Source organism: Schistocerca gregaria, chromosome X (genome assembly GCF_023897955.1).
Source record: "Schistocerca gregaria isolate iqSchGreg1 chromosome X, iqSchGreg1.2, whole genome shotgun sequence".
Classification (NCBI taxonomy): domain Eukaryota; kingdom Metazoa; phylum Arthropoda; class Insecta; order Orthoptera; family Acrididae; genus Schistocerca; species Schistocerca gregaria.
This window is the reverse complement of record NC_064931.1, coordinates 504265476-504284826: the sequence shown is the minus strand read 5'-3', so window position 1 is coordinate 504284826 and position 19351 is coordinate 504265476. Positions and strand designations below refer to the sequence as shown.

The window sequence follows — 19351 nt, the reverse complement described above, 5'->3', positions numbered from 1 at the left end:
TAAAAGAATGACATAGTGCTACAAATAAATAATCAAATGGCATCAGTAAGTGTCATCAGAGGAATAGGGAAGCACAATCATACCAAAAATGGAAATGAAGGTAGTACAGGGAAAGTGGCACACTGGATCATATCTCACAAGAGACTACAAATAAAGAGAACAACTTGAGAAATACCTTTAAAATGAAGAACATTTAGTTTGAAACATGATGATAGAGATCAGTATGGTAGCAGCGGAGAAGACAATTGTTTCATACAATTAATATGCCACAAAAATTACATTTTTAGAGAAAGTTGATAACTATATGGAATAGAAGCAAGAAATCATTGGATTTCAACTTCATCAATAGATTATCACTACATTAGTCAGAAAATATTTAAGAAGAGATTTAGGAAAACCACAGCAAATTTACAGTGTTGTACTAAATGTGGATCTGAACCATTACACCACTGATTATTATTGAATGCAGTTTTCGGAAATTCCTTCACCAGGGAAGACGAATGGGATATTCCAGAATTTGAAACACTGACATCTGCTAGCATGAGTTTCTTAGAAGTAGATACCTTAGGGGTTGTGAAGCAACTCAAATCGCTTGATACGGGCAAGTCTTCAGGTCCAGATTGTATACCGGTTAGGTTCCTTTCAGATTACACTGATACAATAGCTCCCTACATAGCACTCATATACAACCACTAGCTCACCGATAGATCTGTACCTACAGATTGGAAAATTGCGCAGGTCGCACCAGTGTTTAAGAAGGGTAGTAGGAGTAATCCATCTAACTACAGACCTATATCATTGACGTCGGTTTGCAGTAGGGTTTTGGAGCATATACTGTATTCAAACATTATGAATCACCTCGAAGGGAACGATCTATTGATATGTAATCAGCATGGCTTCAGAAAACATTGCTCTTGTGCAACGCAGCTAGCTCTTTATTTGCATGAAGTAATGGCTGCTATCTCAAGTTGATTCCATATTTCTAAATTTCCGGAAAGCTTTTGACACTGTTCCTCACAAGCGACTTCTAATCAAGCTCCGGGCATATGGGGTATCATCTCAGTTGTGCGACTGGATTCGTGATTTCCTGTCAGGAAGGTCGCAGTTCGTAGTAATAGACGGCAAATCATCGAGTAAAACTGAAGCGATATCAGGTGTTCCCCAGGGAAGCGTCCTGGGACCTCTGCTGTTCCTGATCTATATAAATGACCTGGGTGACAATCTGAGGAGTTCTCTTAGGTTGTTCGCAGATGATGCTGTAATTTACCGTCTAGTAAGGTCATCCAAAGACCAGTATCAGTTGCAAAGCGATTTAGAAAAGATTGCTGTATGGTGTGGCAGGTGGCAGTTGATGCTAAATAATGAAAAGTGTGAGGTGATCCACATGAGTTCCAAAAGAAATCCGTTGGAATTCAATTACTTGATAAATAGTAAAATTCTCAAGGCTGTCAATTCAACTAAGTACCTGGGTGTTAAAATTACGAACAACTTCAGTTGGAAAGACCACATAGACAATATTGTGGGGAAGGTGAGCTAAAGGTTGCGTTTCATTGGCAGGACACTTAGAAGATGCAACAAGTCCACTAAAGAGACAGCTTACACTACACTCGTTCGTCCCCTGTTAGAATATTGCTGCACGGTGTGGGATCCTTACCAGGTGGGATTGACAGAGGACATCGAAAGGGTGCAAAAAAGGGCAGCTCGTTTTGTATTATCATGTAATAGGGGAGAGAGTGTGGCAGATATGATACACGAATTGGGATGGAAGTCATTACAGCAAAGACGTTTTTCGTCACAGTGAGATCTTTTTATGAAATTTCAGTCACCAACTTTCTCTTCCGAATGCAAAAATATTTTGTTGAGCCCAACCTACATAGGTAGGAATGATCATCAAAATAAAATAAGAGAGATCAGAGCTCAAACAGAAAGGTTTAGGTGTTCATTTTTCCTGCACGCTGTTAGGGAGTGGAATAGTAGAGAGATAGTATGATTGTGGTTCGATGAACCCTCTGCCAAGAACTTAAATGTGAATTGCAGAGTAGTCATGTAGATGTAGATGTGGATACAAGTTCAATGTTCTGCTGCTGTATCAGCTCATTCTGTATTCATTTTGTCTGTACAAGACACTAGTTGAAAATGAATTTAACATCACATGCTGGAAGAATTCCTGTTGAACTAAGATATTTATGACTCAAAACGGGGTAAAAACTTATTTCAAGAAAATTTTTAACAGACATAAAATAAAACCACAGAGTTTATGTTTCCAAATGTAATAGTGCTGCCCAGTGTTGAATGAAATGAACGGTTACCAGTAAAGCAACATTACAGCACCATACTGTGTGCAGATAACTTTTTCAGATCATTCTAAATGGCTATATGAATTAATTATCTGTCATAATAATCAATCAAAAGAATTAAACACAAAAATTCAATCTATGTCTAAATAAATCTAAAATAAATGTATCATAATGCCTTTGTTTGTTGACAAATAAGGTAATTGATTGTGCTAGTCTGTATACTATAAACTTTTCTATTTTATTTCTTTTAGTGATGCACAAAAGAACAAATTGTCATACTTTGCTTAAACATATATGTCAAATTGTGCAATTTTAGTTTCCTTTCAGAATTCTACTATTATTGGTGCATGCCGCAAGTATTTTATCATCTACAGCACCTAGGTTTATATGGATAGATAGGCTGCACAAACTAGTTCTTCAACAATTCAATAGCTACAAAGAAAACAGCAACTGAAATTGAAAAAATAGTTAAGTTTGATATCTATTTGACAACAAGCCTCCTATCAACAAAGGTAACAATCATATCACTTTCATTCATTCATTCATTTGCTGTATAAACTTTTACATCCCAGTGAAGTGCACAGCAGTGGACACTTGGCGAGAAATGAAGATCCTTGGAAGTGACTGCACTGCTAAGTTTGATTATTCCAGCAATAAGAAGCTGCTGTAGAGATAACAATTATTTAGGAGGTTAGTTTTAGTGCTTCCGCAGCTTTGGAAGTGTTAACAGGGGTATTTTTGCAGGAATTAAGTGACAGTTGGTGATAATACACATTCTTACAATGGGCAAAGAAGCTATTAATTAATATTTTATAAAGAGCAGTAACTAATTCTTTAATTGGTTTGGAGGATATAAAATTATAAACACAATTTATCATGTAGCTTCCTGTGAAGGAAGCTACTTGGAAGGAGATGAGGCAGCCCTTTGGCATCATAGTAGTTTTTCTCACTGCATCATGATTATGGAGAAGAAAGAGGTGATCTTGGACTTACAGAGTAAAAGCAGCAGTAAAAGCTGAGTTAAAACAGTTGAGGGCTGCAGTTGGCACCAGTAATGTTAGGAACAGACTAGGTCACTGGAATGTAGTCAAATCTGCAAATCAGGCAAGGAGTTTGAAATGATGTTGCTAACTATCATCTATACATCTCCAACAAACACATTTTTCTGGAGACCATGGACTAAAGAGTGCCACTGTTTGACCATCACACACACACACACACACACACACACACACACACACACACACACACACACGACTTACCCAACAAAAGTGCTGGCAGGTCGATAGACACACAAACAAACACAAACATACACACAAAATTCAAGCTTTCGCAACCCACGGTTGCTTCATCAGGAAAGAGGGAAGGAGAGGGAAAGATGAAAGGATGTGGGTTTTAAGGGAGAGGGTAAGGAGTCATTCCAATCCCGGGAGTGGAAAGACTTACCTTAGGGGGAAAAAAGGACGGGTATACACTCGCACACACACACATATCCATCCACACAGACACAGACACAAGCAAAAATCTTTCCCTCTTTCCTGACGAAGCAACTGTGGGTTGCGAAAGCTTGAATTTTGTGTGTATGTTTGTGTTTATTTGTGTGTCTATCGACCTCCCAGCGCTTTTGTTGGGTAAGTCAGATCATCTTTGTTTTTAGACATATTTTTCCCACGTGGAATGTTTCCCTATAAGTATCATTTGAATTTAACAACAATTAAGACTACTCAAAACAAGCAAAGCAAGGCATAAGGCTTTAATTGGTGTTCTATTAGATTTTACTTTGAATATGCTTGGCAACTAGCCCTTTTCTGAACTCATTTTTAATGAGATTCTCTTGCACAGTGAATTGGCTTAGGTGATTTGAAATAGTGTGTGCTGCTTCAGTTTAGAGCAATGGTAAAAGAGTGGGCCCACATGATTGTGACTCCTATCACTAACATTTGTTTGTTGTAGGATCCTAGACAATATTCTATTTCAAAGATTATGATGTTCCTGGAAGAATAGAAGCTTCTTTCAAATAATAAGGATGTATTAAAAAAACATCTCATGTGAAAGACAGCTATTTTTATTCACACATGGTGTCTTTCAAATGGTATCTTCAGATAAAGAACCATATTCCATATTACTAGATTTCCAAAAGACATTTGACACTGTTCCACATCATTGACTAATAACCCAAATATAATCAGATGGTATATCTTCAAATATTTGTTAATGATTCAGTGATTTTGTAATTAATACAACCCATTATGCCACAGTAGATGGAAAAGTTGAACAGAAATGAAAGTAAAAATGGATGTACCATACGGTAGTATGATAGAACCAATAAATTCCTCAATATACATTAATAACTCATCAGATACAGTAGGCAATACCATTAAATTGTTTACCAACAATGCTGATGTTTAAAGGAAAGTATCATCATCAGACTACTGAAGGAGATTCACAAAGACTTGCGAAAAACTTTTACTTGGTGTATTGAAAGACAGCTCTCTTTAAATGTGGAAAAAGCAAGGCAATGCTCATAACAAAGAGAAAGAACTTAATAGTATCCAATTACAGATTTGTTTCTTGTATTGGAACTAGTCAATAACCTTGTTTTAACTACAAACCAGAATATATGATAAATGCAGACAATCATAGTACTCCATACACACAAATACTCGAAGTACCTGATACATTTGGAAAACCAGATTACTCAATACACAAATGTACTGCATAAATTATATAAATTTTGGTTGTCTTTTTTATGATTTAATAAATTATAGAAAATTATTTCACTTAAGTACAAATGTACTAAAATGTGTAATAAGAAAATATTTTGGAACATGAAATGTGTTCACTTTAATTTTGAGAGAAACTTTTCAAATGACTAAAATATGTCATCCTCTCTCTCTTTCCAAGCATTTATCTCAACTTGCAGGGTCTGCTGGTTAATCAGATGTGACATGTGAATATTAAGGGATGGCCAGATGCCCTTCCTGTCGCCACCCCAAACCCCCGGGAAGGAATTAGTGTGAGAAAGAAGTTAGGGTTGGTTACACCAAACTACACCCATTTTGCAGTAGTTCATTTATTCACCTAAAACGTGCAAGGCTCACAAAGAACTGACATGGTGGAACAGCCCAAAGACAACACTCAGAGTCCAAAGATGACACTCAGAGTCCAAAGACGAACGCATATCAATACTGGTGTCGACCTCACATAGCCCCCCCCGTTTCCCCTCCCCCCCCCCCTCCCCCCTCCGCAGGCAGTATGGAGTACTCTTGAGAGGCTGGAGGGGGGGAGTTTACTATGGTGTAGGCAGCGGTGGTCTGCGGGAGCTGGACCACGGTCAGCTCGACAGCGTCGTCGGGAAGCTGTGTGGGTAAATGTCATGAAGGAAGGTTCGGCCACTGAACCTGGAAGTCGTTGAAGCAAGCCAGGCGTCGTACTGGGCGTGCTGGTCTTGTGGCGACAGATAGGATGGCGGTTTGTGGGTGGAATGGAGCGACGACGACGATGTCTCCGGAGAGCGTGGCGAACACATGAAGCATACCCAGGTTGATGTCGGGCAGGAGGGGAACACATTTCACCAGGTGGCAGGGAATGGCGGAGGTTGTGTCATGAGCACTGGATGAAGGGAAACACACAATGAACAGTCTATAATCACGCAGTATTATTAAGATGTTCTGGATTATGTCTGGGGGGGGGGGGGGTGGTACAGGCACAAACACCTCGAGCGAGGGCACGTTCAAGATGGGGGGGGGGCATGAGAAACCTCGACAGGACGAGGCGAGTGATGGTGGAGAGGTTGAAGGGACCGCCGAAGGGCCAGCGGCAAGGACATGATCATAGGTAAGCTCAACGTGGGGAGCATGTGGTCACTTGATGGAGTGCGTGAAACTGGAGCAGAGAGCGAGGTCGGAGGAGAGCTCAATGATTGGAGCTGGAAGTCACTCTATCGAGCATGTAAGTCTGACATGGAGGGAGTGGTCGGAGTGTTGTGAACCACGACAGTGAGTGGCGTGGTCGTGGCCTGAAGGGGGGTAGAAGAAGGCTCAAAATGAGCAGGCTTAAGTCTGTTGAGAGAGACTGTAACAGCTGAATCTTTCATCTGGATGTCAGAGGTGTTGGCTGAGCGCCGGAGTACTCAGTACGGGCCGGTATATGGAGATTGGAGGGGAGCATGGACAGTGTCATCTCGGAGCATGATGTACTCACAATTGTCCAGAGATTTCAGGACATGAATGTTAGGGCGGGAATGGCTGGCAGGCAGAGGGATATGGAGGTCGATGAAGTGGCGTCTGATGTGGTCCACTAAGGAAGGTAAGTCAGACTGAGGGAGAGAAGCAGAAGGGCTCACAAGTTTGGCAGGGAGAACATTGTTCTGGCTGTACACAAACTTGGCTATTGTGCCTTTGAGGTCTTCCTTATAGATCGCACAAATGCTGAGTAGCACAAGGGGAAGGGCCTCCACCCATAGAGAGTCGAGGCATCGAAGAGAGGCGTTGAAAGTGCGGTGCCAGCACTTGACTAGCCCGTTACTTTGCGGGTGATATGCTGTGGAATGGGCCATGAAAACTTCCGCATGCTCCAGAATCTACAACAAAGCCTCAAGACTTGGATGGAGAAACATGACAGTTACTGGCCAGGTAAGGACACTGAGGGCCGGTACATGGAATGTTCAGAGCATGGCAAATAAATACACTGAAACAAAGAATGAAATGAATTGACTGAACATGGACATAACTGTTTTGTCTGAAACTAAAAAAAGAGACAAAGAAATGAGAAATTTGGGAATTTAATTCAATTTTGGTCTGGAGTTGAAAGACATAAACAGGCAAAAGCAGATGTTTCAATTCTAATTAAAAAAGCCATTAGCACTTGCATCAAGGATTATAGATTTTTATATGAAAGCATTGTTACCATCACAGTCATGTTATATGCAACTGAAATGGTTATGATAGGAGTATATGCACTGAATGATGATATGTCGCAGCAGATAAAAGGTCACTTCTACCAGAAATAAGACCATCTACTCAACTGAGGTAAAAACCACCAAGATGTAATAAGAGTAAGAGTTTTAATGCAAGAGTGGGCTCACAAGTATATGATGCAGAAGTAGGAAGACACAAAGATATGAGGAAAATGCTCTGGAGAGAATCTTGTAGAATTATATAACCAGTATAACTTGAGGATTCTGAACACATATTATTCACATAACATATTCACAGATATACATGGAAAAGACCCTTGTTACAGCAGAAATCATTAATTGATTACATCATTACTACGCAAACATAGAAAAAACAACATTAATTCAAGCCTGTAGAGCCACATGGGAAATCAACTGTCGGTCTAATCACTACTTATGCTTTATCAAAGGTGACACACCCATTTATGAGTAAACTCTCAACAACTGGACAACTGACTAGCCAGAGAAATGAAGAGAAACTGATGTAGACATGGTACAAACTCTTTCACCTGAAGCAAATCAACATGAAGGATTTATTTGAATGAAGATTAGAGTCTGAACTAAAAATGATGCCAGAAGCTGACAAATACTAAACAAGCAATTAGGAAAATTGCTCTACAGATACTGGGACTGAGAGCAAGAGCATAGACAAACAGGATCCTCCATGGATGTCAGATGTCCTTAAAAAGCTAATTCAGGAAAAGAAGAATTTATACAAAAAATGGTTATCAACTAAATCACCTCAAGACAAACAAAATTACCAGTTGAGAAGTCATGATTTAAGAAACAGGATTAAATTAGAAAATAATAAGATGTGGGAGTTGAAATACATTCAGAATGTGAATTTAAGAGGTGGATCACAAATGATAGAAGTGCGGAGGACTATTACTGATATGGAAAAAAGTAAACAAAGCACCTGTTAATTTAATTCCTTTAAGGGAATGGGAAAAAGCATTATAGAGGTCTTCTGATTGAAGACAGACCTTAGTTCATAAAAGAGGAAGAAAGTAAGACTGGAGGAACTGTTCAAAATATGACCAATACTATGGAGAAAATGAAAAAATGTGTTAGCTAAGACTGTCTGATCACTTGGTCAACTGGAGTTGACTGAGCATCTCCCTGACACTTTTACAGTGGATCACAACAGTAGATTTTAAGTGCTGACCTCAAAAGAAGACTAATAGCTGTGGAAATGGATTTTTTATGAAGGAGTGCCAGAATATAAAGAATTGAGAAAAAATCATATGATGAAGTAAGAGCTAGAATTAGGGCAAATGAAATAGTGATTGATAGAATTGAAAGAAAATCATCAAAGTGACATGAGCATTTGTTAAGTATGTCACATCATCAGTGGGCAAAGAAAATTTTTGAATGCAAATAACCTGGCACACATAAATATGGCACTCCACGACATTCTTGGAAGGACCACATCATTGAAATAACGGAGAATAAGGGTGTGCACAAGGCAGATGCCCTGAATAGAGAAGCTTGGCAGTAGATAACAGGAATACAGTGAAGCATTGTCATTAATAATTAATCCTGTAATAATAATAATAATAATAAAAATAGCATATGAGACTTTTCCTCAAGTGTGTCTGGCCCATCTTTTTTTTGCAGTTAACAGTGCTTATGTGGACTTCAGTTCTCTTCTTTCTTTCTTTTCTCTCTCTCTCTCTCTCTCTCTCTCTCTCTCTCTCTCTCTCTCTCTCTCTCTCTCTCTCTCTCTCAACACTCAAAACCCTGAACCAAGTCCTGACTTTTAGTATGCAGTGGTGTCTCAAGGTGATGTCTTCATCTTGCAATTATTTTTTCATTTGCCTGTCACACAGCTGTCAAGGGCTTATTAGATTCATGTTCTAAAGGTATGTATCCAAATATGTATTTTTTAGAGCTCACAGGTACAATTTGCATATTTATAGATTTGCAAATATATCTAAATTAACAGTGTATTTAACTGCGGAATATCATTTCTCTCAGTCATGTACATAATTTCTGGTATTATATTTAATTAAATCAAATTGTATTAAACTATGAAGTAGGTATGGAAAGAATCTTCAGCCACTTTAAAGCAACTGGGCATTGAACTGATGTTGAAACCACAGCTGTTGTGTGACAATAATAAGCTAGAAATTTTATTCACTTTTTTCAGGATAAGTGAAGTTATTATTGCCTGCTTTAATACAAACATTTCACAATCCAATATTGTCAATGAGCAACACACATTCTGACCAGCCAAAACACAACAAACAGCTTAATAGTGTGATTATCCACCTTTGGAATGCAATTCTCCAAGGGCTATCATATGAGAGCTCACACCAGCTGGAACTGGTGATGAAAGCTTGAGTATGTTACAATTGTGACATGTGTTATTTCAACCACATCACTCCTGCTTACAAACAATTATAATGTCTACATGCTAATAATCACAGAGATCTGTGTTTGCTCTATCATCTTCTCAATCATTGCACTTTTTCTTATCTATCTCCAACCATTACACATCTGTCTGAACACAACAGCAAAAAATAATCATTCACAACAAAGTAAAATCCTCTCTGTACCACTACCAAACACTGCCGTGTTTTCTAAGTTATTGTCTGTATCAGGAACTGGACTTTGGAACATCCTTCCTCAAACTATTAGAGAAATTATAATCCTTTCAAATTTTAAAAGACAGCTAATGACTCACCTTCTATCACAATATCTGTCTCTTCCATATTCTTACCTACAGCTAACTCTTATTGTCGCTCTCTCCTCATCACTTTTCCCACCACTTGTCTATAGAGTTCTCTTCTTTACTAACAGCCACTGTCAGTTTCATTTCAAACTTCTCCTCTTTCATTACCCCTTACACTTCTTCTAATACCAAATGAGCCTTCTAAAGTACGAAACTAATCAACATCATTCTTAATGCCTGCATATTTTATTATTATTAGTGTTACTATTATTATTATTATTGCTAATTATTACTCTTTATTAATAACAGAGTTTGTTATGTAATAACTAATCAACAGCATTCTTAGTGCCTCCTATAGTTTATCATTACTATTAGTGATACTATTGTTATTGTTGCCAATTATTGTTTATATTGATGATGCAAATTATTATTATTGTAATTGTAATGTAATGTTTTCTGTATGTGTTGTTCCTGGTCAGATGTAAGAAAGAATCTTAAGGCCCTAATCTGGTCAGGCTAAATAAACAATATACAAATAAAAACATCAATAAATAAAGCAGAAATTTTGCATGGCACTAACATGTCACATCCTTGGTAGATGTATGTGGCAACAGAAGTCTATGCACAGGCCATACATTTCCTGTAAATTATGGGCTTGTGGTTCTGTGCATACAGAGCTGGTCCGCAGTAACATCCTAGACGCATGCGATTGCAGTCTTTCTTGGTGTATTCCACTGACAAGTTCTTCTCGGTTTATCAGCCAAGTGGTGGCATCATCTTGTCACAACGTTTTGATGAGTTTCATACCTATCATCTTCTGGTGAAGGCAACTTTGCCAGAAGATGATGGGTACGAAGCTCATTAAAACGTTGTGACAAGATGACGCCACCACTCCTCTCGGCTGATAACCCGAGAAGAATTCATCAATACCAGATGCATTCTATGAAGTTCAGACCAGGCAAATTTCACAGCCAAGGTATCAATATGAGTTCACTAACCATTTTAGCATGATTCTGGTCTGGCCTTGTGACATTGGCTGTTAAATTGTTGGTATATGCAATTGCCATCAGAAAAGACATCAAGCATGAAGGGACACACATGATTCACAATAATGTTCCTGCAGTCCACAACTGTTTTGGTGTCTTGGGTTACTACCATAGGTCCCATGGATGCCAAGATGTATGTCCCCCATAGCATTATCCTGCCCTCACCAGCCTATGTCCATGGTGTGTTGCACGATTTGAACAGCCATTTGCCTGATGACAGCATATCCACACATGACCATTGAGCTGGTGTAACAAGAAACATGATTCATCTGGACAGGTGACATGTTTCCACTGATCCATGATCCAATCTCAATGAACCTACACTCAAAGAAATTCAAGCTGATGATGTTGTCAGGTAAACATTGTGACACATAGATGTCATCTGCGATGGAGCCCCAATGTGCAATGAACAGTGTACTCTGAAACAATTGTGCCTACGTCAGCAATGAAATCTATCATCAGATGTAGCATGGATTCTATCCTATACTGTTTTCCAGAGTGGGCCAGCCTCAGACTTTGATTTGTCTCTGCTCAGCCTACAGACTTCCCTTACCACAACATAAGCCTGTTGCACCACCAAGTGGCACTCAGTCTCATTGTGTGCAGTTGCCGTAATGTTTCCAGCTGGTGTGAGCTTCCATATGATAGCCCTTGGAGAATTGCATTCCAAAGGCGGATAATCACACTCTTAAGCAGTTCTTAATGTTTTGGCTGGTCAGAGTGTGTGTTCCTCACTGAAAATCAGATATGCCAGTATCAATGGAGAGAATGCAAAATGAGACAAGCGAGCTTATATAACACATGGGAGACAAATGAAGTATACAGATCTTATTCTGAAATTCTAACACCTGAAACTAGAACATGAATTTAAAAAGGGATTATGTTTTATGAAAAGAAAGGAAAAAATAACTACCCAGTTATCAACATCATTACCTTGACTTTGCTTAGTGTATGGAAGTCAGCTAAGAATTCCAATGAGTCTCCAAGGTGATGTCTCATACACTCTGAAGCATTTGTGTTGTACACAGGACCACCTTCTGGGCCTACAGGGAAGGAATGTTCCACCAACATATTCACTGGTAATGAGCTACCAGCATCCTGAAAGAACATATCTGAAGTAGTAAGATGGACACCAAAAGTGAGTCAAAGACATTCACATAAATGTAACTAAACTACTGCTAATTATTTTCAATATTAGGTATTGCATCGTCTATGTCTACATTCCACAGCTTACAGAAGTGAATGACAAAGAGTCTACTGCAGAATTTTTTAAAGGTTTCTTATCATTCTATCCATGCGTGGAGCATGGGAAGAATTATTGCTTATTAATGATTAAGGAAAATCACCTCAGCAGTATTATTAAATATCCATTGCGTTATGACCAGTTTCATTCACAGAAGATCTTCAGGCAGCCAAGCTGTGCTGTCTGTTTGTCATATGTAATGTTAAAGACCAAATCTAAAAACAATAATCATAAACATTACTGTACAGTAAACAAGACACAACATGCTCTGCCTGCTCACCATATTCTGCAAGGCGGTCAGCAGAATGTTTATGAATGTTGTGTTTGAATTTGGTCTTTAATATTACACATGACAACCAGACCATTTGTGTCATGACTCTGCCACATCCTAGCAGCCTGAAGATGTTCTATGAGCAAAATCAGTGATAACACAATAAATGTGTAATACTAAGGCTGAGGTATTTTTCATTAACTTTGGTGAGAGCTGTGGTGCTCAACATGATCAAGATTGATTATGTTCCTTTATGTGGCCACTTATTTTTCTAATTTTGTTTTTATGAGATTTGTGGGACTGAAAGAATATTTGCAGTTTCTATGTGAAAAATTGGTGTCTTGGGATTTTATAAAGATACATTTATTGACATACATTTGCATGGGATAGGGTAAGAAAGGGTCAGGGGGAGGAAGGAAATTGAAAAGTAAATTTGCACCCACATCAGTTAAGACCTGAATAATTTATTTGTTGCACCACTTGTTTTTTGTATTGTTTCCTTCTCCTACTTACCTTAGAACATTAAATGAATATTATTTTTAGTAAGGGCTATGATTCTGTCTGACATTTGATTTTATTCAAAAATTCACTTATTAATGATTTGAAAGTACACGAAAATGGCTTGAATTTTCCACCAGAGAGAACTGATTTTATATTAAGAACATGAAAAATTAAGCACCAGCAAAGTTTTGAAATAGGCAGCACAAAATATTGATTTGAAAAAAGTTAATCTTTGTGATTTATGCATCCATTCAAATATGATTCTAAATGGAAATTATAACCATTGAAACATTATGATTCTTGGTCTAAGTAATAAGTTGTGAAAATATTGGTAAGCGCATGTACAAGAAACATCATGTAGGAATTTACTGATTCATTCAGTGAAAAAGATAAATTTTTGAAAAATTGAATTAGATAGTTACTATGCTGGGGAAAGATCACTATCATTATTGTACCATAAGATAATAATTTGGAGTGTTACATGACTAGAATATCAACAGACATTGTACAGGCTATCAGCTTGACATCTGAGTTCAGGGTGGGTGCATATGGAACACCAGTGCATTTTATTGTAAATAGATTGTGGGTGCCCAATTACTAAGATATTCCATTTCAGAAGTAATATAGGTAATTACATTTTCACATAACATTGTACCAAGGATATCCAACGAAAATCATGATTTGGGGTGAACTGCTGCAGCCCGACTCAGCTGCTGTATGCAACAATATGTTGATGGCAGGAGTTGTTATTGACTATCACAGATAATAATGACGGACAGAAATGCCAGGTTAAGTACATTACCCACCAATTCAATGCTGAACAAATAGAAACTAATGAACAGCCATAGAGTTCAGGAACAATTACTGTCTGTAGGCCAGAGTAGACACTGCCCAACTTGTATACCTCTATTTGCTACATGTCACATTCAACAGAGATTAACATGGGTGCAATATGCTGATGGTGGTGCTTGAAAATATGAGAAATCGCAGCAAACAGTGCATCCTGTTTACAAACAGGTTGCTTTTCAAGCAGGTAGTGGAGCTATCATCACGAGAGTGATGAAATGGGGCTCCGAACCTATTTACCATTATCTGTCACTGGTATAACAGTATCAGGCATGTGGATACTATTAAGGGTAGGATGGCTGTTTCAGGATGGTGTGTGCAGGTTGATGGGATGTGTATGACCTATCACTAGTGGTCCTGGAATCAAAAGAGCTCAATTAGAGATAACATTTTTTATTCAGTAAGACACTTGTACAGAGGTTGTTGGCAACAACTTGTAAGCATGCAGAGACCCTTGGGCAGTAGCTGCTAGCTCAACATAGCACATGGTGACATGCTTGGCCACAGGAGCATGATGATGCTTGCAGGAGTGTTGCCTCAGTGAAATGGCAGCAGCTGGTGTAGCCTTGCAGACATGAAAGTAATGTCAGCTGTTTGACAGGCAGCAGCCATGTGTGCTGGCCTCTCTGACAGTCAGTCAGGTATCTGGTATGCTGGCGTACAGGTCCTGAACCAAGAACCCTTTGCAGATGCCCAGAACCACATGAAATCACCTTGGAGGTGGTCCCTTCTTGGTGGCATTGGCTTGAGCCCCAGAATCATCAGGCCTATCTGCAGCTCATAGACCATCAGCTAGTGGAATGTGCTGCTGGATGTTGATGAAGCTGACTGCCCACATGGGATGGACAACTGGCATGGAGTATGTCTTGGTATCAGCATTAGCTGAAGATAAGGTACTGATAGGGCCTGAGAGGTGAGTATTTATAGTGGCTCTGCCCAGCTTTGTTGTGACAGGGACCTTCCTTCCATCATGTAAGCGACCAAGACAGTGCAGCACTAGGCTACAAATGGTTCAAAGGGCTCTGAGCACTATGGGACTTAACATCTATGGTCATCAGTTCCCTAGAACTTAGAACTACTTAAACCTAACTAATCTAAGGACACACCCAGTCATCACAAGGCAGAGAAAATCCCTGACCCCACTGGGAATCGAACCTGGGAACCCAGGCACGGGAAGCGAGAACGCTACCACAAAACTACAAGCTGCGGACCACTGGGCTACAAAGTGAGGAAATTCAGCTTACAACTGTGACAGGCTGGGGTCTTGAACCATGCTGTTTCAGCAATGTTCTGGCTCTAGCACAAAAATTTCATAGGCTATTAGCTTTTCCACCACACCAAGGGTTCTGAAGTATGGATGGAGGGTTGTTGGTGCAACAATGGTAAACAACACATGAACCTACTATTAAGTTATGTGGTGGTCCCATTTGCACTTTTGCGATATGTATCTTCAACAAGAAACTGTACCAACCCATAACTATCACACTGTGAAAAAATGGTTTGAGGAACACTCCACATGCATGAAAGTGCTAAGGTGATGATTAAAGTCTGTTGACCTCAGTTATATAGAGCACAGCTAGATGTTTATTAAGTGAAATGTGGGCAGCTTTGACCCAGTTAAAGCTAATCTTTTTGAGTTATATGTGATAACTGAACACTCATGGATGAGGATGCCTTTCTAATGCTCTCAGTATTTCTTAGAGTCCATGCCATGATGCAGAAACAAGAGCTACATGTTACTAAGAAGTTGTTTTTATTTCAGTTACTCATGAGTGAAAAGATGTTGCAGAAAGAAAAGGTAACTGTAAATAGACAGTATACCATCTGCCAGATAAGTCAGCCTCACAACTTTTCCCTCTGTTTTACATGTAACATTACTTACCTGGAGAACAAAGTTAATAAGCATTATAATGTTTGAATCTGGAATGGAAGTCTTGAATTTTAAAGCTTGGATCAGCTCAAAAACAACCATCCGTGTGAGAATGAGCTTCTCTCTCTCCTGTAAAAATACACAAAACTGCATATTAGTATGCTGAAATTCAAAATTCCAGAAATGTTTTAAGAAAAGACAAATAAATATAGAGAATATACAGATGCCTTAAGGTTTTTACAGACTTACACTGGTATAAAAAATGCAACATCTTGGAAGACTGCATTCAGTGGCACCAAAGTACACTCCTGGAAATGGAAAAAAGAACACATTGACACCGGTGTGTCAGACCCACCATACTTGCTCCGGACACTGCGAGAGGGCTGTACAAGCAATGATCACACGCACGGCACAGCGGACACACCAGGAACCGCGGTGTTGGCCGTCGAATGGCGCTAGCTGCGCAGCATTTGTGCACCGCCGCCATCAGTGTCAGCCAGTTTGCCATGGAATACGGAGCTCCATCGCAGTCTTTAACACTGGTAGCATGCCACGACAACGTGGACGTGAACCGTATGTGCAGTTGACGGACTTTGAGCGAGGGCATATAGTGGGCATGCGGGAGGCCGGGTGGACGTACCGCCGAATTGCTCAACACGTGGGGCGTGAGGTCTCCACAGTACATCGATGTTGTCGCCAGTGGTCGGCGGAAGGTGCACGTGCCCGTCAACCTGCGACCAGACCGCAGCAACGCACCGATGCACGCCAACACCGTAGGATCCTACGCAGTGCCGTAGGGGACCGCACCGCCACTTCCCAGCAAATTAGGGACACTGTTGCTCCTGGGGTATCGGCGAGGACCATTCGCAACCGTCTCCATGAGGCTGAGCTACGGTCCCGCACACCGTTAGGCCGTCTTCCACTAATGCCCCAACATCGTGCAGCCCGCCTCCAGTGGTGTCGCGAAAGGCGTGAATGGAGGGACGAATGGTGACGTGTCGTCTTCAGCGATGAGAGTCACTTCTGCCATGGTGCCAATGATGGTCGTATGCGTGTTTGGCGCCGTGCAGGTGAGCGCCACAATCAGGACTGCATATGACCGAGGCACACAGGGCCAACACCCGGCATCATGGTGTGGGGAGCGATCTCCTACACTGTCCGTACACCTCTGGTGATCGTCGAGGGGACACTGAATAGTGCACGGTACATCCAAACCGTCATCGAACCCATCGTTCTACCATTCCTAGACCGGCAACGGAACTTGCTGTTCCAACAGGACAATGCACGTACGTATGTATCCCGTGCCACCCAACGTGCTCTAGAAGGTGTAAGTCAACTACCCTGGCCAGCAAGATCTCCGGATCTGTCCCCCATTGAGCATGTTTGGAACTGGATGAAGCGTCGTCTCACGCGGTCTGCACGTCCAGCACGAACGCTGGTCCAACTGAGGCGCCAGGTGGAAATGGCATGGCAAGCCGTTCCACAGGACTACATCCAGCATCTCTACGATCGTCTCCATGGGAGAATAGCAGCCTGCATTGCTGCGAAAGGTGGATATACACTGTACTACTGCCGACATTGTGCATGCTCTGTTGCCTGTGTCTATGTGCTTGTGGCTCTGTCAGTGTGATCATGTGATGTATCTGACCCCAGGAATGTGTCAATAAAGTTTCCCCTTCCTGGGACAATGAATTCACGGTGTTCTTATTTCAATTTCCTGGAGTGTATGTGCATCATGAGGGGTTGTAGTGTTAATGATACATTTGTGACTATCATCAGCAACCAGATGATGCTCAGAAGGCTTCTCTGTGCACCCTCCATTTTTTATTTTCAGACAACACCTGTACTGAGTTTAGAGGTGAACGGTGACTGCAACATTCATCCTTAGGTGTAATCATGCCCCACTGACAAGCATGTTTTCCTGTTAAATAACCACAGCAATTTAGAATGTGTCGAATTGTGGACTTGCGGCAAACTGGATAAATACAATCTACAGATTGTTGCACATGTTGGGCAAAATGTATAGGTGGTGTTTTCCCACTTTCAGCAGTGGTCAGTGGAAAATTACCACACCTGTAGACAAGGTTCTAGATGTCTGTGTTGTGCAGATGCATGTCGAGATTGGTGCATTGTTTGAGCAGTGGTGGCCAACTGTGCATCATCAAAGGAAGAAATTTGGAAACGTGTTACTCTTGCTGTATGACTGAGGACCATTGGGAACTGTCTGTCTAGATTAGAGTAGATTAGATTAATACTTGTTCCATAGATCATGAATACAACACTTCGTAATGATGTGGAACGTGTGAGGTTAATAAAAGATGTCTGTACAAGATATTACATTACACAAAATATTGCATGACACTAATGTTTAAGTTGTTTTTTTCCCTTAATTTATATCAAAAAATTCTGCTAATGAGTAGAAGGAATTGTCATCCAGAAATTCTTTTAATTAATCTTTAAATGTTGGTTGGCTATCTGTAAGGCTTTTGATGCTGTTTGGTAGGTGACCAAAGACTTTTGTGGCAGCATAATTTACCCCTTTCTGTGCCAAAGTCAGATTTTACCCTGCATAGTGAAGAGCATCCTTTCTCCTGGTGTTATAGCTATGCACACTGCTATTACTTTTGAACTGGGTTGGATTATTAACAACAAATTTCATAAGTGAATATATATACTGTGAGGTTACTGTGAGGATCCCTAGGTCCTTAAACCTTAAATAGATGTCTGCAGGATGATCATGTGTGGGCTCCACCAATTATTCTGATTACACGTTTTTGGGCAATGAATACTTTTCTACTCAACGATGAATTGCCCCAGAATATGATGCCATACTAAAGCAGTGAATGAAAGTAGGCATAGTAAGCTAATTTACTGAGATCCTTATCACCAAAATTTGCAATAACCCTAATAGTATACGTAGCCGAACTCAGACGTTTCAGCAGACCATCAATGTGTTGCTACAGTTTAACCTCTACATCTACATCTACATCTACATCCATACTCCGCAAGCCACCTGACGGTGTGTGGAGGAGGGTACCCTGAGTACCTCTATCGGTTCTCCCTTCTATTCCAGTTTCATATTGTACGTGGAAAGAAGGATTGTCGGTATGCTTCTGTGTGGGCTCTAATCTCTCTGATTTTATCCTCATCGTCTCTTCGCGAGATATACGTAGGAGGGAGCAATATACTGCTTGACTCTTCGGTGAAGGTATGTTCTCGAAACTTTAACAAAAGCCCGTACCGAGCTACTGAGCGTCTCTCCTGCAGAGTCTTCCACTGGAGTTTATCTATCATCTCCGTAACGCTTTCGCAATTACTAAATGATCCTGTAATGAAGCGCGCTGCTCTCCGTTGGATCTTCTCTATCTCTTCTATCAACCCTACCTGGTGCGGATCCCACACTGCTGAGCAGTATTCAAGCATTGGGCGAACAAGCGTACTGTAACCTACTTCCTTTGTTGTCGGATTGCATTTCCTTAGGATTCTTCCAATGAATCTCAGTCTGGCATCTGCTTTACCGACGACCAACTTTATATGATCATTCCATTTTAAATCACTCCTAATGAGTATTCCCAGATAAGTTATGGAATTAACTGCTTCTAGTTGCTGACCTGCTATTTTGTAGCTAAATGATAAGGGACCTATC

The 19351-nt window shown here is 40.3% G+C and overlaps 1 protein-coding gene across 4 annotated transcripts in view; it reads right to left on the bottom strand.

Annotated features, from left to right (window-relative positions):
* Positions 1-19351, bottom strand: part of LOC126297705 (protein unc-79 homolog) — an 810295-nt gene that overhangs the window by 99788 nt on the left and 691156 nt on the right. For all 4 annotated transcript variants that reach the window (XM_049988834.1, XM_049988837.1, XM_049988836.1 and 1 more), the window contains 2 exons: positions 15718-15834; positions 11908-12072 (listed from right to left, as the gene is read on the bottom strand). In XM_049988834.1, coding sequence (XP_049844791.1) covers positions 11908-12072; positions 15718-15834 — 282 coding nt within the window. The remainder of the gene's footprint in view (positions 1-11907; positions 12073-15717; positions 15835-19351) is intronic.